The sequence below is a fragment of the Oncorhynchus kisutch genome, linkage group LG17, assembly GCF_002021735.2.
Source record: "Oncorhynchus kisutch isolate 150728-3 linkage group LG17, Okis_V2, whole genome shotgun sequence".
Taxonomy (NCBI): domain Eukaryota; kingdom Metazoa; phylum Chordata; class Actinopteri; order Salmoniformes; family Salmonidae; genus Oncorhynchus; species Oncorhynchus kisutch.
Window position 1 is genome coordinate 24,319,413 of NC_034190.2, and position 16,520 is coordinate 24,335,932.

At 41.9% G+C, this 16,520-nt stretch overlaps 1 protein-coding gene across 2 annotated transcripts; it reads left to right on the plus strand.

Annotated features, from left to right (window-relative positions):
- Positions 1-61: 61 nt before the first annotated feature.
- On the plus strand, positions 62-12,761 carry LOC109907369 (uncharacterized protein KIAA0895). 2 transcript variants are annotated; one of them, XM_020505302.2, is made up of 7 exons: positions 62-482; positions 1,888-2,648; positions 4,702-4,845; positions 5,174-5,306; positions 5,739-6,044; positions 10,220-10,317; positions 11,076-12,761. In XM_020505302.2, the coding sequence occupies exons 1-7, from the start codon at positions 458-460 to the stop codon at positions 11,232-11,234; spliced, it is 1,626 nt and encodes a 541-aa protein (XP_020360891.1). In that variant the 5' UTR covers positions 62-457; the 3' UTR covers positions 11,235-12,761. The 2 variants fall into 2 exon arrangements, with proteins under 2 accessions (XP_020360891.1, XP_031649269.1); XM_031793409.1 differs by having other exon boundaries at positions 1,892-2,648.
- Positions 12,762-16,520: the final 3,759 nt, after the last annotated feature.

Consider the following 16,520-nt stretch of genomic DNA (forward strand, 5'->3'; position numbering starts at 1 on the left):
GGGACAGCTTACTTAGCTGTATCCTGCACATTCAAAGCCCTATATTCAGCGATACATTAGTATAAACTATGTATAACTATAACTAAAAAATCTTGTATCTTATTTTTACTGAAAATAACAGTCTCACAGAAGCACAAGTGTTTCTGTGTGACGTTGCCGGGGCACCATGGAAACAGCTCGTATCTTGTCACAGCTCCAGAACTACAGCGACACGACTGATGCCGAGGAGCTCAACGGAGGACGTTCTCTGCTAGCTGGGTAGCTGCTGTTATCGACCATAGCCAGCTAGTCTTGTTCAGTTTGACCTAGCTAACTAGCGAGCTAGGTTAGGTTAGTGACTGTTGGCAAGCTTGTTAGCTAGCTAACGTTAATTGTTAGCTAGCTATAATAGCAAGCTACTTGTTTTTTGCTTGGAAGACGTTGTCAAGTGGTTGTCCGCGGAACAAAGTCTCAGAGGATGCTCGAATCAATAAACGTCACTGGTATGTATGCACTTGATCTGTGTTATGCCTTGAATTCACTTGAATATGTCCAACCTGGTCAGAACGCCGGCAGCAACAGAAACACACGGAACTTCAAACAGATACAATGCTTTATTGGTTACTGTTATGTAGCTAAGCATACTTTATGATGACTTTAAAGTGTCTTCGTTATTAGGTTTATAACAGTTGTGCTGCATATATGCTCCATTTTCCTATCATTCTGCAACTGTTTTGACACTAAGTTATTTTAGACATAATTACAAAGCTGTCATAAAGTAATTACATGCTTAATAATAATCATGCATTTTATTTTAAGCGCTTTTCAAGACGCCCAACGTCACTTTAAATAAAATCACACATTCAAATAAATAGCTATTTAAAAGTACAGCCAAATTGTTATAACAGTCTAAATATGCATTCTAACTTCCAGTAGCTATTGTACTGCATTACTTGTCGGAACTATACTTCCTCAAAAATCGAAGCTATTTTGCAGTGCACCACGACAATTATTTTGTAGAAGAACTGCAAAAGACACCTGTTGCTGTAATAAAGCAGAAAACATTGACATGGTCAAAAGGGATATTTATCCATTCTTAATGTATTTGTTCTGTGACCAGCTACTGACTCCCTTATCTTTTGGAATGATTCAGCTTGGCAATGTTATCTGGAATGGTTTGTTTTCAAATCTGTTGTTGCCATGTGATCTGCTGAAGCCCTGAAGTGGTTGTGTTGTTAGTGCAGTGGTTGCATAACTTCCACATCAGCGCTCCTGTCTGAACAGAGTGGTTATACAGAGTGTGATGATGCTCCTGGTCATCCAGCCATCCCACTGGAGGTCAGGACACAAGGCTCTGCACAAGGGCTGCTACCCTGTCAGACTCTGGAGACATGATGGGAATAATTAGGTGACTAGGCCTACATCATAACTGACTGTGCTTTGTGCATAGAGAAATCAATGAAGCATAGTTGCTAGTCCCACTAAGGACTGCTGATACAATTGCTATAAAGCTGTAACTGCAGAGTATGTTGGATATGTCCATTTGAGGTCTATGCACTGTGATTGTATGAAGGGGAGGAGGATAGTAGCAGCCTTTATTGCCCGAGGCTGATTGAGTCAGTGTTGCACTGCAAACCCAAACCGATGATATCACCTTCTGAGCTATTGAATAAACCTCTGTTAGGGTTCTCTGAACAACGCACGCACACATGACAGAATTCACATAAGTCTAGCTTTAGAGCTGAACTGGCTGCAGACTGAAGACACTCCTCTGTGTCTTGTTCTGTAAGAGGATTATTCTATGTAGGTACTGTTCAGCGAGCGAGTGAGAGAATCTAAAATAAGTAAGCTGCTGCGTCAGCATTACTGACTCAACCCTCGGTCAGTCATCATCACTTGTTGTTTCAGAAAGGCTCCATTGGCCAAAGATGGAGCAGTCTAAGAAGTTCCTCCTTAGCTCGATGGTGCCGGTAGAGATGGAGATCTCTAAGAAGTACTCGAGCCCCAGGGTGCCAGACAAGCGGCCTGTGAGCCCCACTCAGGTGTGCCTGGAGAAGCTGTCATCCAGCATACTCAAGGACCTCTTCACCACGGGAACCAGCAGCTACAATGTACTCCTGCAGGCCGAGGAGGAGGAGAGACAGAGCCCCATGCACTCCCCGTACCGCAGGCCCAAGAAGACTGTGAGATGTGCCTCTACAACCTGCAGGTCACACAACAGCCACCGCCGTCCGTCTGTAACTCCTCTGTTACTGTTGGGCCAGCAGGGCAGCGGAGACACCAGGCTCTCCTCCCACCACCATGTCTTCTCCTCCGCCTCAGGGGGCTTCCCCAGCGGGCCCAAGCCAGCCCACAGCATCAAGGTCCTGGGTAGCACCACGTGCCTGTCCCCCAGCCCTGTCTCCCGGCCCCGGAAAACATGCTTCACCAGCTCACCCCGTACCAAGCTGCCCTCTCTGCCCAGAGGAGGGGTGATGCGGGAAGGGGAGAATGCCGGGGTCAAGAAGCTCTGCATCCTCACTGCCATCAAGCCGTCCAACGTGGAGAAGGAGAAGGTGAAGTTCTTCAAGTCGGACTTCAGCTACAATCCTCAGTTTGAGTACAGCAACCCTGTGTCTCCGCTGGTGCTGGCTCGCCACAACAACGCCTCCGACCGCTTTCTGACACAGGTGAGACCCATGTTAATGAATTAATAGCACTTTTCGGCCATTTTAAATCAGAAATCTACCTACACATCAGCTAACACAGTGGAGAGGTGAGGAGTGAACTACCATGTCAATTACTGTCACAGGTAAGTGTAAGGCCAGGAACGGGACACAGGTTTTATACAACTATTTTCAGCAAAGGCAAGAGGTAGACTGAGCTGAAGTAAATCTGGCCACTCAGTGAAAGCCACGCAACCAGGTAGCAGACAAATCCTGTCAGACAAGATTGGATGGATTATTTGGGAAAAACTTGCTTTAAAACTCCAGTTTAGCACACCAGTCAGGAGATAGAAAAAGACACCAGTGCTCTCTCTGTCTGAGCTGTAGGGTTGAGGCAGAAAATATCTATCCACATTAGTATGTATCAAATGGATATCCACATTAGCCCTTATTCTGGGCAGATATCCAACAAGCTACTCTACCGACAGATCAATAGTTGAGTATGTTAAAAGTCATGTTGTGATTACGCCAACAGGAAAGACAAGAGAAATCAGACGCCGTATAGCTTAATGGATACATGAATTGGAATGCACATCTTTGTACGATACATAGATAGTTAGCGGAGCTACAAGAATGAATTGAGGGACAAATACGTTTCCAATAAAAGGCCTGAGGTTTATGCTTTAAAGTAATGAGTACTACTGTAAATCACAAGGATTGTAATAGATAGGCCTCTGTCTAAATTATAGTTCTGTAGAATTAATAGAATGTAGTCTGGTCTAGTGTTTCGAGTGCAGTTTGAACTTAGTAGCATCCCCTGAGGTGTTCTGTTGCATACTAGCTACCTGGGTAACACTAGTATACTGATAGTAACATATGGCAGCCTCTTTAGTTGAGTGAAGACTACAGGAAATGCACTGTAAAGTGATCCTGTGGAGGATATTGCCGTTTGTGCTATCATGTTTTCTTTCTTCCACTCCTGGCACCAGTCTTGTTTTACACACTCCCAGTATGTACAACTGTGTGTCCATTCATTCTACTGATGTAGATTTAATGTAGAAAAGGACACCTTTTTTGTTACATACTCCATGATCAGAATGAACTGTTATTAAACTTAAATAAACGATGAAACACAAATTAGGCTATCTGCCCAACTTTAGAAACTGATTTACTCTATGTGATGTGAACAGGTAATTGTACTATTGCATAACAACTCCAGTTACTGTACATTTCACAGAACTGACTTGATTTCTGGTCTCTACTTGATCTCTGTGGCGTGTGTGCTGGGGCGAGAGAGAGGATGATCTCTAATGACCTGTAGAGAGTAGGGACTGTCTCTTAAGCCTAGTCCACAGCCCTGAACACACACTAGAGAGAATGGAGAAAGCACTGACCTGTTCTGCCCTGCCCTGGCTACTGGACAAAATGACTCCAAGTGCAATTCCCAATAGGGAGCTATTTATATAGCTCAGGGAGGGGCAACTGGTAGCCCACAGGGCCCTGCTCAAGGTGCGAATTCAAAAATCAACAGTTTTTCTATTGTTATGTCAGTCACTGATAGTCACTCAATTAGCCCATGTCAGCAAAACATTTGTCAATTGTTAAGTTATTCTAGCGGACTGCTATCTAAATGTGAAGTAATCAAGGGCAAATTAAAGCCCTGTGGTGAAATGTGTAGAATTGTAGGAAATTAGCTGTAAAATGGCATTTTCTCTACACCCTATGGAAACATGTGTGGAATTGCACAAAATTAACTCTAAAACTTAGGGGCAACTGTGGCCCCTCATGATGAGTTCAGATTTTTAGAGTCCCCAACCCCCATTAAAGTTGCCCATCCCCGATATAGCCTAATTATAGGGAGCTGTTTTCTATGCAGTATGTCCCTTCAAACAAATCAACTGAAGGACGAGACAAGTTCTTGTTATTTCCCTCAATATCATCTGAACACAAATTGCACTCGAATGGAATCAAGCCTTTATAGCTGTATCCTTACCAAGATAATACCGGAGTCCATCATTAGATTTGAGCCTAATGTTGTCTGTTAGTTGACGGCATGTCATTGTGTTTCCCCCTACAGGCGGTGCGTATCATGGAGTTGGCCCTCCAGAAGTATGGGAACTATGAGAAGTTTGAGCAGGCCACAGGGGGAAACTTGCTCACCAAGGGCCGGATCTGGTACCTGGTCAAGAAGTACATGGAAAAGGAGGGCTGTATTGGGGAGGTGAGAGAGCGTCTTGAGTAATCTGATCCTAGATCTGTGGTCAAGGGCAACTTTTACCTGGAGAAAGGTAGAAGGTACCCCTTACCACAGATCCTGGGTCAGCTATGTTTTAACATTAACATTCTGCACACCCCAATCAAAACAATTCCCTCATATGACGTAACCGCCACACAGTCCCCTCCTCACATAGTAACCCCATATCCTGCTTTGGTACCGTAGCGCTTATTAAGGTACACATTCCATAACTACATATCTCTCTGTGGTGTCTTTACCAGATAGTGCTCCATATAAAGTGAGTCTCAACATCACTCCCTCTGTCTGTTGTCAGATAGTGGTCAATGTGACAGACGACCTCCTCTCCAGAGCGTCCATGACGGTGGTGAACAGCCGGCCTACTCTGACCATCAACATTGCCACAGCCCGGGAACACTGGCTGGAGGGCATGCTACGACATGAGATCAGTGGGTAGTATAACTCCATTATACCTCTATCATGCTTAGTTTTGTCAAGAGGTGCACAAATCCCAGTGTTTTTCCAGTATTACAGCCACACAGTAATGTCTTTCAAGGGTCTTTCGATGCACAGAGTTTCTCCTGGATCACGGAGAACGGGTCAGGAGTGTTAGGTTCAAAACATGTCTTGGTTCATAAGAAGCACATACTCAACCACAGCACATTTAAATGAACACAATCATTACTCATGGTACTGGTCCACTCAATACTGAACTTGCTGTGTGCTGCCTCGGCCCACTAGTCTGCTCTGCTGTACTCAGCAGCACAGTTATTTTTTCGAGGATGAGTTCAGCTTCCAAGTACATTGTCAATGGGTCTCTTCACCCTGTTGGTGCAATGTAGCCACTGTGGTCATTTCCTGTGTCTGTGCCCTCTCCCCAGGCACACACTACTTCCGGGGCATCAACAACGCCCAGCAGCCGTGGAGCAGCGGAGTCGGAAGGAAAAAGCACAACCTCCGACCTTTGAACCCTACTGAGGAGGGGCTGGCCAGCATACACTCTGTCCTGTTCCGTAAGGACCCTACCCTGTGGAGGGCTGCCTTGCTCTACTACACTGTGTACCAGGCCAGCCGCATGTCCTTCTCTCAGCTGTTCCACAGCCTGGGACGCTTCGTCCAGGAACCCAACACACGCTGGGACTACTGTGTACGAGCCAAGAGGGGGCAGAGCGACACCGCACAGCCTGGTAACTAACACAGACACACATTTGTTCACACGCCCATACATAGGCATTCCTGCATGCAGGCACACACTTATCTCTAGCTTTAGCTTTGTATCCTCCTGGAGTCAGCATTTTCTACCAGGCCTTGGGTGTTTCAGTACGTACTGCTGTCATCTTGATGGGCTTGTTGTATATTTCAGCTTGTTTCAGTACGTACTGCTGTCATCTTGATGGGCTTGTTGTATATTTCAGCTTGTTTCAGTACGTACTGCTGTCATCTTGATGGGCTTGTTGTATATTTCAGCTTGTTTCAGTACGTACTGCTGTCATCTTGATGGGCTTGTTGTATATTTCAGCTTGTTTCAGTACGTACTGCTGTCATCTTGATGGGCTCGTTGTATATTTCAGTTGTTTCAGTACGTACTGCTGTCATCTTGATGGGCTTGTTGTATATTTCAGCTTGTTTCAGTACGTACTGCTGTCATCTTGATGGGCTTGTTGTATATTTCAGCTTGTTTCAGTACGTACTGCTGTCATCTTGATGGGCTTTTTGTATATTTCAGCTTGTTTCAGTACGTACTGCTGTCCTCTTGATGGACTTGTTGTATATTTCAGCTTGTTTCAGTACGTACTGCTGTCATCTTGATGGGCTTGTTGTATATTTCAGCTTGTTTCAGTACGTACTGCTGTCATCTTGATGGACTTGTTGTATATTTCAGCTTGTTTCAGTACGTACTGCTGTCATCTTGATGGGCTTGTTGTATATTTCAGCTTGTTTCAGTACGTACTGCTGTCCTCTTGATGGGCTTGTTGTATATTTCAGCTTGTTTCAGTACGTACTGCTGTCATCTTGATGAGCTTGTTGTATATTTCAGCTTGTTTCAGTACGTACTGCTGTCATCTTGATGGGCTTGTTGTATATTTCAGCTTGTTTCAGTACGTACTGGTGTCATCTTGATGGGCTTGTTGTATATTTCAGCTTGTTTCAGTACGTACTGCTGTCATCTTGATGGGCTTGTTGTATATTTCAGCTTGTTTCAGTACGTACTGCTGTCATCTTGATGGGCTTGTTGTATATTTCAGCTTGTTTCAGTACGTACTGCTGTCATCTTGATGGGCTTGTTGTATATTTCAGCTTGTTTCAGTACGTACTGCTGTCATCTTGATGGGCTTGTTGTATATTTCAGCTTGTTTCAGTACGTACTGCTGTCATCTTGATGGGCTTGTTGTATATTTCAGCTTGTTTCAGTACGTACTGCTGTCATCTTGATGGGCTTGTTGTATATTTCAGCTTGTTTCAGTACGTACTGCTGTCATCTTGATGGGCTTGTTGTATATTTCAGCTTGTTTCAGTACGTACTGCTGTCCTCTTGATGGGCTTGTTGTATATTTCAGCTTGTTTCAGTACGTACTGCTGTCATCTTGATGGGCTTGTTGTATATTTCAGCTTGTTTCAGTACGTACTGCTGTCATCTTGATGGGCTTGTTGTATATTTCAGCTTGTTTCAGTACGTACTGCTGTCATCTTGATGGGCTTGTTGTATATTTCAGTTGTTTCAGTACGTACTGCTGTCATCTTGATGGGCTCGTTGTATATTTCAGCTTGTTTCAGTACGTACTGCTGTCATCTTGATGGGCTCGTTGTATATTTCAGTTGTTTCAGTACGTACTGCTGTCATCTTGATGGGCTTGTTGTATATTTCAGCTTGTTTCAGTACGTACTGCTGTCATCTTGATGGGCTTGTTGTATATTTCAGCTTGTTTCAGTACGTACTGCTGTCATCTTGATGGGCTTGTTGTATATTTCAGCTTGTTTCAGTACGTACTGCTGTCATCTTGATGGGCTTGTTGTATATTTCAGCTTGTTTCAGTACGTACTGCTGTCATCTTGATGGGCTTGTTGTATATTTCAGCTTGTTTCAGTACGTACTGCTGTCATCTTGATGGACTTGTTGTATATTTCAGCTTGTTTCAGTACGTACTGGTGTCATCTTGATGGGCTTGTTGTATATTTCAGCTTGTTTCAGTACGTACTGCTGTCATCTTGATGGGCTTGTTGTATATTTCAGCTTGTTTCAGTACGTACTGCTGTCATCTTGATGGGCTTGTTGTATATTTCAGCTTGTTTCAGTACGTACTGCTGTCATCTTGATGGGCTTGTTGTATATTTCAGCTTGTTTCAGTACGTACTGCTGTCATCTTGATGGGCTTGTTGTATATTTCAGCTTGTTTCAGTACGTACTGCTGTCCTCTTGATGGGCGTGTTGTATATTTCAGCTTGTTTCAGTACGTACTGCTGTCATCTTGATGGGCTTGTTGTATATTTCAGCTTGTTTCAGTACGTACTGCTGTCATCTTGATGGGCTTGTTGTATATTTCAGCTTGTTTCAGTACGTACTGCTGTCATCTTGATGGGCTTGTTGTATATTTCAGCTTGTTTCAGTACGTACTGCTGTCATCTTGATGGGCTTGTTGTATATTTCAGCTTGTTTCAGTACGTACTGCTGTCATCTTGATGGGCTTGTTGTATATTTCAGCTTGTTTCAGTACGTACTGCTGTCATCTTGATGGGCTTGTTGTATATTTCAGCTTGTTTCAGTACGTACTGCTGTCATCTTGATGGGCTTGTTGTATATTTCAGCTTGTTTCAGTACGTACTGCTGTCATCTTGATGGGCTTGTTGTATATTTCAGCTTGTTTCAGTACGTACTGCTGTCATCTTGATGGGCTTGTTGTATATTTCAGCTTGTTTCAGTACGTACTGCTGTCCTCTTGATGGGCTTGTTGTATATTTCAGCTTGTTTCAGTACGTACTGCTGTCATCTTGATGGGCTTGTTGTATATTTCAGCTTGTTTCAGTACGTACTGCTGTCATCTTGATGGGCTTGTTGTATATTTCAGCTTGTTTCAGTACGTACTGCTGTCATCTTGATGGGCTTGTTGTATATTTCAGTTGTTTCAGTACGTACTGCTGTCATCTTGATGGGCTCGTTGTATATTTCAGCTTGTTTCAGTACGTACTGCTGTCATCTTGATGGGCTCGTTGTATATTTCAGTTGTTTCAGTACGTACTGCTGTCATCTTGATGGGCTCGTTGTATATTTCAGCTTGTTTCAGTACGTACTGCTGTCATCTTGATGGGCTCGTTGTATATTTCAGCTTGTTTCAGTACGTACTGCTGTCATCTTGATGGGCTCGTTGTATATTTCAGCTTGTTTCAGTACGTACTGCTGTCATCTTGATGGGCTTGTTGTATATTTCAGCTTGTTTCAGTACGTACTGCTGTCATCTTGATGGGCTTGTTGTATATTTCAGCTTGTTTCAGTACGTACTGCTGTCATCTTGATGGACTTGTTGTATATTTCAGCTTGTTTCAGTACGTACTGGTGTCATCTTGATGGGCTTGTTGTATATTTCAGCTTGTTTCAGTACGTACTGCTGTCATCTTGATGGGCTTGTTGTATATTTCAGCTTGTTTCAGTACGTACTGCTGTCATCTTGATGGGCTTGTTGTATATTTCAGCTTGTTTCAGTACGTACTGCTGTCATCTTGATGGGCTTGTTGTATATTTCAGCTTGTTTCAGTACGTACTGCTGTCATCTTGATGGGCTTGTTGTATATTTCAGCTTGTTTCAGTACGTACTGCTGTCCTCTTGATGGGCGTGTTGTATATTTCAGCTTGTTTCAGTACGTACTGCTGTCATCTTGATGGGCTTGTTGTATATTTCAGCTTGTTTCAGTACGTACTGCTGTCATCTTGATGGGCTTGTTGTATATTTCAGCTTGTTTCAGTACGTACTGCTGTCATCTTGATGGGCTTGTTGTATATTTCAGCTTGTTTCAGTACGTACTGCTGTCATCTTGATGGGCTTGTTGTATATTTCAGCTTGTTTCAGTACGTACTGCTGTCATCTTGATGGGCTTGTTGTATATTTCAGCTTGTTTCAGTACGTACTGCTGTCATCTTGATGGGCTTGTTGTATATTTCAGCTTGTTTCAGTACGTACTGCTGTCATCTTGATGGGCTTGTTGTATATTTCAGCTTGTTTCAGTATGTACTGCTGTCATCTTGATGGGCTTGTTGTATATTTCAGCTTGTTTCAGTACGTACTGCTGTCATCTTGATGGGCTTGTTGTATATTTCAGCTTGTTTCAGTACGTACTGCTGTCATCTTGATGGGCTTGTTGTATATTTCAGGCTGTTTCAGGAAGGACCAGGTGTACCTGGACGGCATCCTGAAGATCCTAAGACACAGAGAGAGGATTAACTTCCAGCTGCTCATGTCCCTGGGGAAGGTGGGTAACGGGGTCTGTTTAATGTGTCAGACTAGAGTAGGTTTATCAGGAGGCTGCCTAACCGGCTAACAAGGTAACCAATTCTTATTCTATGGTCTGCATCCTATGCCTTTTTGTGCATAATTATTATTTTTCAAAGGGTTTGCATTACACTGCAGACAGGAGACAAAGGCAATACGTTGGATGTGTTTGACTGCACAGCTTTCATATTATTCTCCTCTCTTCCTCTCTCCTTCACCATAACGACAATGCTTATTTGCACATGAAATTGAATGAGATGCCAGGTTGAATAAGCTTATGTAACTACAGCTGTATGAGAGAGCAGAGCAGACCATGTGATTCTGCCTGAGAAGAAGAATGACTTCAGGCATAGGGAGGGAACACATGACTCACAATGTGTTTCACACAGATAGGCTTCCAGTGTTACTACTGTCTGTCCTCCTAGGCTTATCTGTATAGCACAGGTGGCCAACCCTCCTAGAGAGCTACTTGGTATGCAGGCTTTTGTTCCTGCCCTGCTCGAACACATCAATGAGCTGCTCATCTGGGCAGTTCCAGGTGTGTTAGAGTAAGGCTGGAACAAAAGCCTGCCAGGAGGGGGTTGGCCACTGGCACTCCCTGCTTAATAGAAACCTTATTTTATTAAATTAGCACAAATTCCATCTTGATTGTTTCTGTCTGTCTGTTTTATTTTGCTTGTTCTAAAATACATTCGCATGATTTCCATCTTGATTGTTCCTGTCTGCCCGCCTGCCCAGGTGTCGTACGAGGACGTGGATCGTCTGAAAGGCCTGGCGCTGATGGAGCATGTGAGGATACCTCACTTCTTGCAGGACATGACGTGCTACGCTGAACAGCTGGAGAAGATCATGGAGGTCAACCAGCTGACTGACGAGGAGCTCAGGGTGCTCATCTGAGACATGGAGGAGTAGAGGGCCTGCCCACTCAGTTACTCCAACACATAGCTTGTACAGGTTAACAGCAACCTGACCAAGATCCATTTGGGATTGAAATGTTATGTATATAACAAAGGCATAGAGGTTGTTATGAGGTATGTGTTGAAGTAAGTGAATGTGCGGGTCCTTCTGGCCCGGGTACCCTATGAGAAGTGATGATACGCTCCTCATCTGAGCATGCCTAGAAAGAGGTGACCCCTGACCCTCCAGCACACCTTACCTCCACCAAGCTAATGAGCTACCGGAACCTCATTAAAGTCAGTGGCATCATTCACAGTGACATTCCTGCATCTCACCACCAGTACCATCCCCAACACAGGCAAAATTGCATGTGATGTCATGATGATGTCATTTCCTGGTTGTAAACTGGCTTTCCACCACATATGGTAGCTGTGTGACGTGACATGACTTGTGCAGTGTACTGTATTGTATGTAGGGTTTCTCTCTCCATTTCTATATGCACCCCAAAGCCAAGTGTAATTGCATTTTCAATCTCCTGTTCAAAAGACTAAGGGGTTTCTATACTAATGTTTCTAAACAGAGTTTTACCGTACTGGTTGGTTGCTGTTGTTATAGTTGATGTTCAGGTAATGACCCATGAACCAGAGAGTGTGTGTGTTTGTCAGGGTCGGGCTGCAGTGAGAGACATACAGAAGAGAGACGGCTATGGTATCATAAAAGCACAACATTGACTCATGATGTGGCCAGGTCACAGTGGAGAAAGGCATGTGGAAGAGGCAAAACTAATGAAGCACAAGACGGCAGCATAGTGCTGAGATAGTAGGATTGGGACAGTATAGAAATGCATTGCGAATCATATGTATTTGTCCCCTGTTGACATATCCTGCAAGAGGTTACCTTGGCGCAGCAATCCCTCCAAAACAACCACTTTCTTACGATTTGCACTTTTTTCTCCAGCGTTGAACTGCTTTATTTCTGGCAGTTTCCTTAGAGATAACCTTATAACCTTACACTGATGAACTCTCCCTCCTGCATTTTAAAACAAACCAATAGGCATAGTGTTTTTAAAGGCAGGGTGTAACTAATATTGTACTGTAATGTTTTTCTCCTTTTTGTCAAACATGATTGACAGGTTGTTGATTTTATGGCTTTTGGTACGTGTTTTGAGAACTGAACACTGTGATATTTGATAAATATTGTTCAATTGACACTTTCAACTAGCCTGGTCTTAGATCAGTTTGTGCTCTCTTGCCAAAAGTTATTTACAATGACCATAGGAGTTGGCAGGATAGCACAAACTGATCTGGGACCAGGATAACTTTGACCTGATGTAGGTAGCATGTTTGCTGCCGCTACTTCACCACAAATGGCCCTGGGTATGATCTAACTGTATGATGAGCACTAGTGTTTATAAGTGACATTGCGCTATGTATTGTACTGTAACTGTACTGTATCTTAATGCCTCCTGATGGTCACTGAAGCCCTGGGAATCCCTAATAAAGTGGATTTATCACCTTGGAGACTTGGCTTTGTGTCTCTGTCTGTTCTTAATCTGGGGTCAGAGGTGTTGAAGTCGCCTTGTCCCATTCATTCATCTCAGGTTTCACTGTGAAACTGGACTCCATTGGGGCTCCATGTTAAAAGGCACCTACAAGCACTGACATGCTGGACAATTGGCCTCTGTCCACACGGAGACGACCCACAAGAACAGGGCCTCTTATCCTGGGCTTCCACTCTGCTCCAGTTAAGAGTTTTCATTTTGTTAGGGCGTGAAGTGTATTTCACATGGCTTGGAAGCCAACCATAAATATTTCACAGAGACATTTTGTTTTAGAGGCTTGTTTGGTCGAAGTGGGTTAGATGTTTTTAGGACAGGGGTGACAGCTGAAGTGTGGGTGGGCTGAAGGAGGGGAGGCCTCTGCAGTCCACATTCTTCACCACTAGAGGACCGTCACGTCTGCTACTTTCTCCACAACTCCATAAGGGAGAGAAATGATTTGACTGAAATGTGAAGAATCACTTAAAAACGGAAATAAAGCGTAAACTTAGCCCCCAACATCATGTCAATGATGAAAGTAGAATCATGAACATCATGTCAATGATGAAAGTAGAATCATGAATATCATGTCAATGATGAAAGTAGAATCATGAACATCATGTCAATGATGAAAGTAGAATCATGAACCTCATGTCAATGATGAAAGTAGAATCATGAATATCATGTCAATGATGAAAGTAGAATCATGAACATCATGTCAATGATGAAAGTAGAATCATGAACATCATGTCAATGATGAAAGTAGAATCATGAACATCATGTCAATGATGAAAGTAGAATCATGAATATCATGTCAATGATGAAAGTAGAATCATGAACATCATGTCAATGATGAAAGTAGAATCATGAATATGTCAATGATGAAAGTAGAATCATGAACATCATGTCAATGATGAAAGTAGAATCATGAACATCATGTCAATGATGAAAGTAGAATCATGAACATCATGTCAATGATGAAAGTAGAATCATGAACATCATGTCAATGATGAAAGTAGAATCATGAATATCATGTCAATGATGAAAGTAGAATCATGAACATCATGTCAATGATGAAAGTAGAATCATGAACATCATGTCAATGATGAAAGTAGAATCATGAACATCATGTCAATGATGAAAGTAGAATCATGAACATCATGTCAATGATGAAAGTAGAATCATGAACATCATGTCAATGATGAAAGTAGAATCATGAACATCATGTCAATGATGAAAGTAGAATCATGAACATCATGTCAATGATGAAAGTAGAATCATGAACATCATGTCAATGATGAAAGTAGAATCATGAACATCATGTCAATGATGAAAGTAGAATCATGAACATCATGTCAATGATGAAAGTAGAATCATGAATATCATGTCAATGATGAAAGTAGAATCATGAATATCATGTCATTGATGAAAGTAGAATCATGAACATCATGTCAATGATGAAAGTAGAATCATGAATATCATGTCAATGATGAAAGTAGAATCATGAACATCATGTCAATGATGAAAGTAGAATCATGAACATCATGTCAATGATGAAAGTAGAATCATGAACATCATGTCAATGATGAACGTAGAATCATGAACATCATGTCAATGATGAACGTAGAATCATGAACATCATGTCAATGATGAAAGTAGAATCATGAACATCATGTCAATGATGAAAGTAGAATCATGAACATCATGTCAATGATGAAAGTAGAATCATGAACATCATGTCAATGATGAAAGTAGAATCATGAACATCATGTCAATGATGAAAGTAGAATCATGAACATCATGTCAATGATGAAAGTAGAATCATGAACATCATGTCAATGATGAAAGTAGAATCATGAACATCATGTCAATGATGAAAGTAGAATCATGAACATCATGTCAATGATGAAAGTAGAATCAGGAACATCATGTCAATGATGAAAGTAGAATCAGGAACATCATGTCAATGATGAAAGTAGAATCATGAATATCATGTCAATGATGAAAGTAGAATCATGAACATCATGTCAATGATGAAAGTAGAATCATGAACATCATGTCAATGATGAAAGTAGAATCATGAACATCATGTCAATGATGAAAGTAGAATCATGAACATCATGTCAATGATGAAAGTAGAATCATGAACATCATGTCAATGATGAAAGTAGAATCATGAACATCATGTCAATGATGAAAGTAGAATCATGAACATCATGTCAATGATGAAAGTAGAATCATGAACATCATGTCAATGATGAAAGTAGATTCATGAACATCATGTCAATGATGAAAGTAGAATCATGAACATCATGTCAATGATGAAAGTAGAATCATGAACATCATGTCAATGATGAAAGTAGATTCATGAACATCATGTCAATGATGAAAGTAGATTCATGAACATCATGTCAATGATGAAAGTAGAATCATGAACATCATGTCAATGATGAAAGTAGAATCATGAACATCATGTCAATGATGAAAGTAGAATCATGAACATCATGTCAATGATGAAAGTAGAATCATGAACATCATGTCAATGATGAAAGTAGAATCATGAATATCATGTCAATGATGAAAGTAGAATCATGAACATCATGTCAATGATGAAAGTAGAATCATGAACATCATGTCAATGATGAAAGTAGAATCATGAACATCATGTCAATGATGAAAGTAGAATCATGAACATCATGTCAATGATGAAAGTAGAATCATGAATATCATGTCAATGATGAAAGTAGAATCATGAACATCATGTCAATGATGAAAGTAGAATCATGAATATTACAAAAGGAGCATTTTACTTTGAACACATTCAGTCATAATGTGACCGGCAGTATTGAGCAATAGTAACCATAGTCACCTGGAATGCATTTCAATTAACAGGTGTGCCTTGTTGAAAGTTCATTTGTCAAATTTATTTCCTTCTTAATGCATTTTAGCCAATCAGTTGGTATACAGAAGATAGCCCTATTTGGTAAAAGACCAAGTCCATATTATGGCAAGAACAGCTCAAATAAGCAAAGACAAATGACAGTCAATCATTACTTTAAGACATGGTCAGTCAATCTGAAACATTTCAACAACTTTCAAAGTTTCTTCAAGTGCAGTCGCAAAAACCATCAAGCGCTATAATGAAACTGGCTCTCACGAGGACCGCCACAGGAAAGGAAGACCCAGAGTTACCTCTGCTGCAGAGAAGTTCATTAGAGTTAACTGCACTTCAGACTGCAGCCCAAATAAACGCTTCACAGAGTTCAAGTAACAGACATCTCAACATCAACTGTTCAGAGGAGACTGTGTGAATCAGGCCTTCATGGTCGAATTGCTACAAAGAAACCACTACTAAAGGACACCAATAAGAAGAGACTTGCTTGTGCCAAGAAACATAAACGATGGACATTATCCTGGTGGAAATCTGTCCTTTTGTCTGAGTCGTCAACTTTGAGATTTTTGGTTCCAACCGCCGTGTCTGTGAGACAGAGTAGGTGAGCGGATGATCTCCGCATGTGTGGTTCCTACAGTGAAGCATGGAGGAGGTGGTGTGGGGTGCTTTGCTGGTGACGTTGTCTGTGATTTATTTAGAATTTAAGGCACACTTAACCAGCATGGCTACCAGAGCATTCTGCAGCGATACGCCATCCCATCTGGTTTGCGCTTAGTGGGACTATCATTTGTTTTTCAACAGAACAATGTCCCAACACACCTCCAGGCTGTGGAAGGGCTATTAGACAAAGAAGGAG

Coding starts and splice junctions, on each gene's coding strand:
- LOC109907369 (XM_020505302.2), top strand. CDS start 458: ATGCTCGAATCAATAAACGTCACTG. Junction 2,649..4,701: donor CCGACCGCTTTCTGACACAG/GTGAGACCCATG, acceptor TTCCCCCTACAG/GCGGTGCGTATCATGGAGTT. Junction 6,045..10,219: donor GAGCGACACCGCACAGCCTG/GTAACTAACACA, acceptor TGTATATTTCAG/GCTGTTTCAGGAAGGACCAG.